General features: G+C 36.6%; 1 protein-coding gene across 2 annotated transcripts; it reads right to left on the bottom strand.

Annotated features, from left to right (window-relative positions):
• Positions 1-981: 981 nt before the first annotated feature.
• Positions 982-11,171, bottom strand: LOC110053344 (bifunctional peptidase and arginyl-hydroxylase JMJD5-like). Of its 2 annotated transcripts, none has more exons than XM_020759570.2 (8): positions 10,854-11,171; positions 8,719-8,870; positions 6,607-6,776; positions 5,917-6,071; positions 4,968-5,132; positions 3,782-3,848; positions 2,686-2,745; positions 982-1,916 (listed from the first exon to the last, which is right to left on the bottom strand). In XM_020759570.2, exons 1-8 carry the CDS (start codon positions 11,096-11,098, stop codon positions 1,683-1,685), a joined length of 1,248 nt encoding a protein of 415 aa, XP_020615229.1. In that variant the 5' UTR covers positions 11,099-11,171; the 3' UTR covers positions 982-1,682. The 2 variants fall into 2 exon arrangements, with proteins under 2 accessions (XP_020615229.1, XP_020615230.1); XM_020759571.2 differs by having other exon boundaries at positions 8,833-8,870.
• Between the last annotated feature and the right edge of the window lie 29 nt (positions 11,172-11,200).

Genomic DNA, 11,200 nt, shown 5'->3' with positions numbered 1-11,200 from the left:
CGTAACAAATATACGTTTATAAGATCATAAGGTAATACATAAACTGTAGGTCAAGAGGAAGGAATGCACCCCTCAAATGTCGGTCTTAAGTCGTTTAAAAATAAAATAAAAGACTTTATTTAACCTGAAAGGCCAATCAGTGATCACTGGATCACTGGTATGAACTATATACTAAACATTTACATTGAAAATTACAACCATTCTGGAGATTATGTAAAAACAAGCATTTGAAAAGAAGAGCAACAACAACAACAAACAAACAAGCAAAAAATTGAACCTAATTTACGGTACATACATTATTGATACGGTCTTGATCCATAAAATGCTTAAAAATATGTTTTAAACTTAGAAAGTGTGTTTAATTCTCTGATCTCTCTTGGTAATCCGTTCCATTCTCGTGCAGCGTCACGCTTGAAAGTAGACTGACCCATTTTCGTTTTAGTTGGCGTGACGTTTAAAAGTGTTGAGTCTTGGAGTGTTCTTCCATGCAGATCAGACCTCTTAACAAGATATCCCTCTAACTGGTGCGGACAGTGAACATTGCGTACGATCTTAAACGCTGATTGTAGCTTCAAAAACCACCGTCTACTATCTAAGGATAGCACATATGGCCTGTTACGTATATCCTGTGAGCACGTTCTGCGATTCGCAGCAAGAATGATACGCATGGCCTGATTCTGTAATCTCTCTAATCGTCGTGAATTACTTTTTCCACAGACACCCCATATGATACACCCGTAATCTAGGATGGGTAATATAGTTTGTTTATATATGTTCAGTAGAACTCTTTGGCTAAGAAAGGGCGCGATCATGTTTAACATTTTGAGTTTAGGATAAACTCTGGATGTAATATACGTAATGTGCTATATACGTAATCTCACCTGTATAGTTATAAATAAATGTTACGGAGTTTCAAGGCAGTGAATTCAAGGTTCGTATAAACCCTGATTTGTTTTTTATTTTTAAAGATAAGAGAGAAAATTGAGAGCTACAAACATAACCTTTAATGTTCTTTATTACTAAGACATTACTTTACAACTGAAAGTTTTAACTTTCCGCAAGACAAAAATGATCTATATTTTCTTACAACATGGAACAACAATATGCACTGCTTTGAACTCTTTATAGCCTTCCGTAATTAAATACCTCTTTTCATTAAATATACTACTTTTTCCTGTTTAATCCATGGTCTAATTTAAAAGCCTGCCTGGGGCACGGGTTAGACTTACAAGGAAAGGGAGGGAACTCTAAAACGTGTAGATATCAGTGTTATCAGCTTTTCCCTCAAAATATAAGAATCTCTAATACTCGCCAAATGCATGTCAATAGAATTTATCTAATAGCATTTATCGAAGTTAGACCATTTCAATAATAGGTTATTCGTCTTGTGTAGGAATTCGGGAGATAACCTGGCTGGGCTGCAAAGCTAGCTAAAGCTTTCCTGTTTAAACGAACTTCGTCACAGTGGAACAACTACAAAGAATTAACCAATTTTTTCAATTTTGTCTCTGCCGATTTATTCTTAATTCTTTGGTGTTTTTCTTCAGTACCTTACCAAAATATTACGGCATTTTTAGGTTTTCTTCAATGTGAACGTACTTTTCACACCAAAAAATGACTTAAAATATTGTAACACGGCTCCTTTGTCCTGAATGCCTACGCAGCAACTAAGTAAGAGGCTATCACAGTTCCATATGGTTGTGATCTGTGTTATCAGTTTTTCCCTCAGTGCTGTGTTCTGATGTTTCTTCAGGCTGTGTGTCTTGTTCCTCTGTTCCATCCACGTTATCTTCCTCGTCTTGTTCTTCGTCTTCCTCTACGTAGCCGAGCAGTCGTTCAAGCTCATCATATTTGACGTCGTAAATCTCCTCTGAAGACACGAAACCATCTTTGTTGCTATCGATTTCGTGGAAATTCTTCCAGAAAAAGAAACAGAGCAACAAGTAAACAAATAGAAAACAACAACAACAACAACAAAACAAAAGGCAGAAGTCAGAGTGAAGCAAAACGGAATAATCTACCTCCAAAAGCTGTTGTTTCTAAAGACTTCTATGCAAACTAACTGTCTCGCGTGTTCAGCTGTTTTGGAACGACAAAACAGCAAAAAAGCCAACATGGCTGTAACGGGTTTTTCTCGCGCGTTTTTGTTGGTCTGTCGACCCTGGCCTGTCCACTTGGCGAAATTGCACATCAAAATATAAGAATCATCAGAACACAGCACTGAGGACCCTTCTGTAAACCACTCTACTGTGATGTTGGTATCCTCATTAAAGATTTCTACTACTACTACTGCTACTCAAGAGAAACCTTCAGACTTGTCCACAAGGTCGAGCTGCGTAAGCCGAGCATGGAAAGCGAAAAATTTCTGCAACGCACTAAACTTGAGTGCGAAGAGCACGAGGCAGAGGAGTGAAAAAGAAAAAGTCTGGAGGAGCTTCTTACGCAAAGGATGGCATAGCTTGCGAATACCTCCCCTCCCCCCCCCCCCCCCACAAAAAAATGTACGCCCTCAATAGTGACATCCTACTAAGGAAGTAATGGATCATTTCTATGGTCATAAATCAAGATTTTTGATGGAAAACTTTTCAAAACATAATTCCTTCCACAGAAATATTTCCTTCTTCGGAAATTGGTTTAGTTCAGATGTTCAGCAACATTATGGGCGTCAAAATCAGAATTCATTACCTGTTCTAATACATCCCTTGGAATCAGTGAAAGCTCCTCCTCACGACCAGATGCTTCCGCCTAAAAACAACAACAATGCATGAACCCTTCATGGCCAGTTTTTAAAACCATTTAACAACAACTGCAAAAGTTCTGCAATTTGGTCACGACAGAACATAGTGGCTGTGTCCATGGCGAAAGAAGATATAAGAAGGAGGATGTAAGGAGTCGGACAACTCTCTTTAATGGACAGTTCCCGTAGTCCCGGCAACTTGTCTATTAAAAAAAAGATTAATAAATGAACTCCAAAGACGTGCTTGGTTCAGTTTTGACTTGAAGGGCACTTTATACTATATATTATAGAGTGGAGCCTATTAAACCTCTTTGCCTCTTCCAGGCGTTCAGTTAATTGGGGCACAGCGCGAAAATATGGCGTACGAAAAAATAGGGGAGAAGCGTGGCGCAAAGAGCAAGCCTCAAGCCGCACCAAGTCGCTCTCTCCTTTTTTTGCTCTACCGTGTTTTAGCGCTGAGCCCCAACTAACTGATTGTGAGGCTGCTTCTGAAGTGAAGTCATATAATTCATGTGACCTCTGTAAAGTGGACAACTTTCGAATACGGACACTTTCTTTCGTCCGTATGGTGTCTGTATTGAAGAAGTTCTACTGCACATGTATGAAATAAATAAACCGGGGTTATACAACTTATTTATCATTATTAGTTACGAAGCAATATGTAAGGAAGCAATATGAGCAAGTAGCACACAGCATTGAAATTTTGAAGCTACACATTGTTGTGAGAAGAAATGACGACAAGAACATTAATTGGGAGTCACGGCGGCCTCATGACATGGTTAGTGTGCTCATCTCCAGATCGAACGGTACGGGTTCGGGCGGACATTATGTTGTGTTCTTGGGCAAGACACTTTACTCTCAAAGTGCTTCTCTCCACCATAAATGGGTATCAGCAAACTTAATGTTGGGGGGGGGGGGTGCACTTGGCTCATATCAAGCCTTTACCTACCTTACCTACATTATTAATTTCCCCGGGTAATTACTGATCTGAACATTGCAAAATTTCCCCCACAAAAATAATCAGTTAATTTTGTCAAATCTTACCTGGATTAATTCTAGCCACTGCTCTAAATTGACTGGTTTTTCACCCATGGTTTGCAGAGTCCCTTGCCTGATAAAAATACCAGGCATATCAAGAGAATATTTTAATAATTATCTACTGCAGTTTGTGTCAAATTTGCAAGAATTGATTGCTGTCATTAGGGTTACCACTAGAAATGAAATAGCCTCAGCTGTTAATTTCAAGGTCTGCTCATAAACTTGTCTAGTTCCTGTTCGGCTTTCATTGGCAATTCATTTTGGTGATGTAATTGCAATGAACGGCCATGCACATGACCCAAAAAGGACTCACTATAGTGAAATACTGAGGCCAGGGAACTAGGTAAATCAAAAACTAAGCTCTCTATACAATTTCACATTGATTTAAATTCAAGTGATAAGAATCAATAAGGAACATCTTCTAAAATGTCATCTCCCTTGAGAACTGCCTTGACCACACACTTCTCTGTATAGTAACATCAAATGCAGAGGATTTTAAAAAGCTTTAGTGATATTTGTTGACATTGCCAATGATTAGGATGTCAAAAATTGCCAGGCAAGTAGATTTTTGAAATACTTCAAATAGGGATTAAGAGAGACTGCGCAATGTTACATAATTTCTCATTCATCTATGATGTCCTAAGCTATCACTGGCAACAAAATTATTTGCTATCTTGCACCTGTTTTAATGTAAAAAGAAAGAAGTGTGACAAAACGTCTTCCAACATACATAAACATGGCTAAATCCCTGGGGATGGGGGAACTCCCATATGAAAAGGTCGGAGATGCTCATTGGAAAATTTGAACTAAACCCCTGAAGGAGACCAATCTGGGTGTGGCTCGAGCTTTGTTAGACCCCTAAAAGATACCACTTAAAACAGTATAGGTTTGATTACTAGCTGCTGTTTGGGAAAGGAACCCACGCTAACAGATCGGACTAAAGAGACCGGCAGAAATTGAGCCTAAATTTAAGAGTATTTCTTTTATTATTATTTCTTTGAGTGCACCCTAAAGGATACTTTGACAGCTAAAAATAGTGGTATTTTGCCATCAACACCCTAAGTGAGACCACAATCCTTGATTTATCTCTCTAAGCAAGATGACAAGCATCCCTGACCTTTTCATATGAGAGTCTCCCCCAGGTCTAAAATCGCTTTTAATTAGCAAAACATTTATCAAAATCCATACCTACCTTATTGCCTCTTGCGGATGAAAGTCAAACTGACTTAGTGGAATTAAGTCTTTGTCTTTGTAAGGGCTACTTTCACAGTCTGATTGGTTGAACTTCACAAAATGCGCCCACCAAATATTCACAGCTAGGTTGCGTTGTCCATAAGAACGTACTTGGTGAACCCACCTAAAAACCACAGCATTTTTAGCAACTCACATTATTTCGAATAAATATGTCCAGCAAGAAACAGTCAAGTCCTCAGGGACTAATAAAACTTGCTTTGAAGAAATAGTGATTTAGTGACCATCCTCCTTGGAAAGATGTCTATCATAGAGGGAGGTGAAGAAATGGACTGCAAACACAGTCCTGAGTTATTTGGTATATATCTAAGTATGTATAAGTCATTTCCAGACCTGGAGATAGGGAGAAAATAACAAAAGAGAGTATGCCAAAAGGTAATAAAGGGAAACAAATATGAGATGTTTCACTGTTCCCTCACCACTGTTCTGACACTGTCCCCTTATCTGGGGTAGATACAAGATTTTAGAGAAGGGGGGGTTTGAGAGACGGACCGCCGAAGGCGGTTGCCTGTAGGGAGTGTCTGAGGGCATCATCCCATGGAAAAGTTTTAAAATTGAGGTCCTTGGAAATGGGATTTCCCGCATTTTGAGACCAAGTCAAAGGGTTCTTACTAATGTCTAATTATTTTAAATCTAGGGGGTTAAACTGAATCCCCCCTAGATCTGCACCAGCCTTATCCCTTGCAATGAACCAAAGAGCTTGGAACATGCAGGGCCCACTTCAGCAAGGTGTCTGGTTAAGAGAGGTTAACATGGTCTACACTTGGTTTAGAGACATAAATGCTCAAGGCAAGACAGACAAGATGCTCTATAATATCTACTCCACCAATAAATTACTACTATTACCACATGGTTAAAATATGTTGTAAAATGAAACAAGGTTAACTCACCGTGCAGGAATGAACAAACAGTCGCCTGGTTCCATGAGAACCTTGTAATAAGGGATAGTCTGTAACCCTGGAAACTTGTACATATCAACTTTATCCACATCAACACTGGAGAATGCTCCATTTACCTTGTCAATATGTGCTTGCAGAAGATGAGACTGAAATGATTACAACAATAACCATAACACTGAGCCTCCAAAAGAAGTCACAAATTCATTTGTTAAATACAACATTTGCAAGAACTCTAACTCTGTAATTTGAGGGATTGGGGGAATCAGATGGTCTATCAGCTCCAACAGTTAGTTCCTCACCAACCAATTTTTCCAAAGCCTCCAAACCACACAAAAGTGAAGGAATTAAAAATACATTGGAAACCAAAGATCTCTTGAAGCCTGGGGCACAAGGTAAAACCCCATTCCCCCTATGAGATGCACACGCAGGGAATCATGGTAGTTGTATGCAATATCTCAAAGATGTCATGTGCGTGATTAATACAACTATTATGATTCCCTGTGCGCAAGTGTCATAGGAAGAATGGCCCACAGACTCACAGCATTTCTTTTCACCAAGATTATTTTGCAGGATAATTTGTAATGAATACCATTACTGTTGTTCAGCCTTGTCATCTAACCTTGAGCAACACTTGGTTTCAGATCTGGCTCTGTCATCAAATGACCTGTACAATAAATCTACCTTGTTAATCATAAGTAACTCTTTTGTTCCATCAAACAGGCAGTTGATGTTATCCACAGCGTCATAGTGAAGAACTGACTTGGTTCCTCCACTGCTGAACCAAACTACAGCATCTTGGAGCATATTGGTAAATCCCCCGCAACCAATGCTCTTTAATAGTGCATATTCCTCTAACACAAACATTGTTGGTGAAATCATTAGTTAAATTTGTAAATTAATTGATTCAAGTTGATATTTAACATTAGAAAACAGCCCTAAGAAAATATGTGCACTGATTGGTTGAAAATTGTGTTTCTATAACCTAATAGAAACACAGAACTAGCACAAACTGTTGACATAATGATGGCTTGTGTAAAGAGAATTTACATTTTGATGATCAAAGTAAACAAGTTGTTTTCCTTTTTTTTTCGCGGTTTTTGTTTCTATCAAGTTATAGAAACACTCATGAAAGTTTGGGAGAACTCAAAAAAGCTGTGAAAAGTCACTCGCCTGTCGGCTCGTGTTCCCACAGCATTTCTCGTTCTCCCAAACTTCCACTTGTGTTTCTATTAAACAATTAGATTATGAGCTCAAGATTTCTATCACGCATAGAAATCAAGAGTGAATAATCTAATTGTTTTAGTATAAATCTACTATTCATTCAAAACTTTATCTAAATCCAATTCATAGACACTTCAAAAACGCCAAGAAGCAGCTGTCATTTTGTTAACAAGGGTACACTACTATGCTACTCACTATCTATCACAGAATAGATAGTGAATAGCGTGGCCAATCAGAGAACAGCATTTGTGATAGATTGCTTATAGATTTATACTAAAACTCGATAGAAACAAGGTACATGTTTTCTATTTCTTAAATATTGGGCTGCAATCTCAAGTCTTCCACCATCAAATGGCCAATGAAGTAAACTCCGCTTGTTTATAAGTAACACAAAATTCCTGAAAATTTCATTTGAAGTTTCTCTGATCAATGCAGTGTCCATTTCGGTTGAGATGTTAAGGTGAGGCTGTAAAAGTCAAAATGCTTGAAACTTAAGCACACTTAAAGATCACTCTCGCACTCACCCAAAAAGGTAAACAGAACATGAATCTCAAATCAGAGAAGCATTATTTATGGAAAAACAGGACTACCTTTCCAGAAGCTAAATCATTTCTTCGTGAACTTTTCCAGTGGACTGAACTGAAAAGTCAGGTCTCCTTTAAATTCCAACCAAAATTTGTACAAATGTTTTGCAAATGGAAACAGCCTCAGGTTCATTTTTGTAATATTTTATAAGCTTTGACTGGAAATGTTTACTGCTCTATGTAATCATGGAACGATCACTGTACAATTTACCATAAAATTCCAAATGTAATGTTTAGGATCCATTCATATTGGGATTTAGCAAGGGCTGCTACTTCTGGGTAGGATACTTTTGGATGATTAAAAGCATTTTTTTTGTAATATCATCAGCAGCCATCTCACACAAAAAGGTATCTAATGTGACATGAAAAGTTCAGTATATGTCTCTTGCCTGGCACAATACAGTACATATCATTTACGTTTTTGAAGGGACTGATAGTTAAATTTTGAAGGCCTTTTAATTTTTAGGATTTAGAATGCAATTGGAGTGTAAAAAGGAAATGTGCTCAATTTTACTTCAATTCATGAAAGCATCACTTTTGAGGGGGAGGGGCATTACTTTCAGAATTCTACTGTTTTTTTTTCTCATTACTAATTACAAAATCAACACTCCTCTGATCTGTTTAAATCCTGACTACATGCAGGATCAGATTTTAGCTCAAGAACTGAGTGCTGACTTTATCATGTGCAAAATACTGAACATTATAATTTCATTTGTATTCACTAATTAAAAAATCTTTAGTGTTTGAAGTGCTAGTCCTATCTCAGTATTTCTTTCAATTTTATTTTTTCCAAGAAAATCATGTGTCCCACATGAAGCCAAGTGATAAATTTGATTTCTTAAAGGGGAACACCATTGGTGACACCGCAATTAGTAAATTGTCGCGAAATGAAAGAAGTTATAATATTCATGTAATGTGTAATGCATTGTAAGCTCAGTAAACTTAAGGAGTCATTTGATTAATTAATAATATAATATATTGTTAGTACCTCTCATTTTTACTGGAAGAGATTCAACCATGTAAATATCCTCATTCTTATAACGCATGATAAAGTCTTTCAACTTGAAATTAAATGTAGCAAGGGATCTGTTCTCTTTTTTACCTTCTTCAACATCAATAGCCTCTTGTCCAAAATTCTCACTAAAAGAAGGAGAGTCCATTAAGAATTAATTGAAAAGTGTAATATTTTCAATTTAAGAATGTATGGAAAAGGTGGTCCCAGTTATGGAAGATTCAAACCTAAAATTTTAATTATTTTACATGGTGAAATGCCATTAATTATGCTGGTTTAATGAGGGTCTTAATTGAAACTCTGTGGAAATTCTTTCCTTGAAGTATGTAGCTACACTGAAAATTTCAAATGGGTTGGTGTTGCTGAGCCAATTGACTTTCTGTAAGGTGAAGAAAATAATTTCAAACTTCTTTTTAATTAGTGTTTTACATTGTATTATTTTCAAGTGATATTTTTGCTTAAACTGAGACTGGCAGCCATTGGATTTTAGTGACGGTTACTGAGCAACATGGCATGTAGGATGATATGCATTCTTTGTGACATGAAGTGATGATCAGATATTATTGTATCTGGGACAATGGCTAAACAATAATTAATATAGCAGACATCTTTCCAAATCATACGTTGTAAATTTCAGGTTATAGACCCCCCTTGTTTATACGTCCCCCATATAATCCCCCAGAAATAAGCCATCCTTTAATTTGTGTACGTCATGCCACAGATCAGTGGTCAGTATTTGCCATTACGAGGAAGCTTCATACAACAACATCTGTGCTTGTTTGCAAGAACACAAAACTTCTTTTTATACTGCTGACTGGATGTTGGTGTCAACAGCTTACTTCACTTTTCTAGACTGTTTCCAAGCCCTTCCCCGATACCCCCCTCCCCTTCCATTCATAAAGCCCATACAAAACCTCTTATGAAGTTGTATAAACCTGGCCACGGCTCATAACCGGAATTTTTTGCTATATTACACTTCATAATAAAAACGTAAGTAAGTAAGTAAGTAATTTTACTTAAGTGTCAGACTAAAACAGCAGTATCAAAACCACTAAATGGGGACACTATAACATAAAAGATTAGAATCTATAAGCTAATCAAAGATATTTACAATATAAAAATATAAATAAGATAAAAATGCATAAGATATATAAGACAGAAATACATAATTTAAAAAGACAGCATATAAAGTGCAAATTACTACCACAACTATCAGTCAAAACATCCAGGTCAAGTTTGCAAATGTTTCTCTTAAAAAGTGACAATGTAGGTGAAATATTATATAATATAAAAACTCTCATATTTACACACTAAAGATTCCACTTTGTATCTTTTATACATTCCTTCTCTTAATATGTTTTGAAATTTAAATTTGATCTCTTTCTTACCAATTAAAAGTTTTTGTTGTTAAAATCAAGAATTAACCTTAATTCTTAGTTCTGTTAAAAATGATTCAGAATAAATTAAAGTGAAATCTATAAAAATACTCTGCAGAACACACTGTTACCTAGGTAACTAATGAATATGTTATTTTGTGACTGTTGTCAGTTGTTCGACAAAATGATTGTGAATAATAGATGAGCTGAAATAGAGAATTTCCTATTGGCTTGTGCGTGAATGCATATCAATTTTCAATATTCTTTACAGGTACTTCAATCTAAATTTCAGTTCATTAATTTCTTGAACAAATAATAATAATCTCTCTTGCTCAAAAGTTCCATCATACATTCAAGACATTTCCTGTAAACTTTGAAGAACACAATATTAAACCAAACAATCTGTATGTTCCCTATAGCCTTTTAGACGAAATTTAACCTCAATGTAAAAACTCACGGCTCCTATTCAACATGAAAACAAGTAAAAACCTGTCGAACAAATATCGAACAAATAAAATATGTCTTTCGTGTATGTAGGAATTTCTAAAAACCAACAAGTACAAGTAGCCAAAGATCAGGGGAAGGAACTCAAGCTAAATAAAATTGAGTTAATTAACTTTCAGTCTGGAAGTCAGAAACAAATTCCAAAAAAAGTCAGTAGACTTTTCAATTTTATCGTCCATCAATTCAGAAATTAGCGAGTCAGATAAAAACATCAGGTGTTTTTTATCATACCTTAAATATTCATCTGTCCATTTAGAAAAAGCGGGCATCTTTTTCGCTGCTCCCTTGAAAAGCACAGGTTCACCTGGAAGAGCATATTGTTCGAAGAAATCTTGAGATGACGGAACGAAGTCAGTGATCTCTATCGAACCTAGCGGCGGCTGATGAGATCCTAAAGGTTCCAAATGACCGGGTGGATGCTTAGACTCAAGAGGAGAAAAGATCCAAATAAAATTTAAAATTAATAAGGCTCTCATGGTCCTTTCAAAACAACGAACTACAAAGTTATGATTCACTGAGAGGTTGTTACGACTATTTACCGAGCGTTCTCCGAGTGATCCCCGTGATATTTTTCTCAA

Source organism: Orbicella faveolata, unplaced genomic scaffold (assembly GCF_042242905.1).
Source record: "Orbicella faveolata isolate gen_17 unplaced genomic scaffold, um_ofav_v1 contig_26, whole genome shotgun sequence".
NCBI classification, from domain to species: Eukaryota; Metazoa; Cnidaria; class Anthozoa; order Scleractinia; family Merulinidae; genus Orbicella; species Orbicella faveolata.
This window is presented reverse-complemented; position numbering and strand designations above follow the sequence as displayed.

Coding starts and splice junctions, on each gene's coding strand:
- LOC110053344 (XM_020759570.2), bottom strand. CDS start 11,098: ATGAGAGCCTTATTAATTTTAAATTTTATTTGGATCTTTTCTCCTCTT. Junction 6,072..6,606: donor AGTTACTTATGATTAACAAG/GTAGATTTATTG, acceptor TAATCATTTCAG/TCTCATCTTCTGCAAGCACA. Junction 5,133..5,916: donor TGTTTGTTCATTCCTGCACG/GTGAGTTAACCT, acceptor TGTGGTTTTTAG/GTGGGTTCACCAAGTACGTT.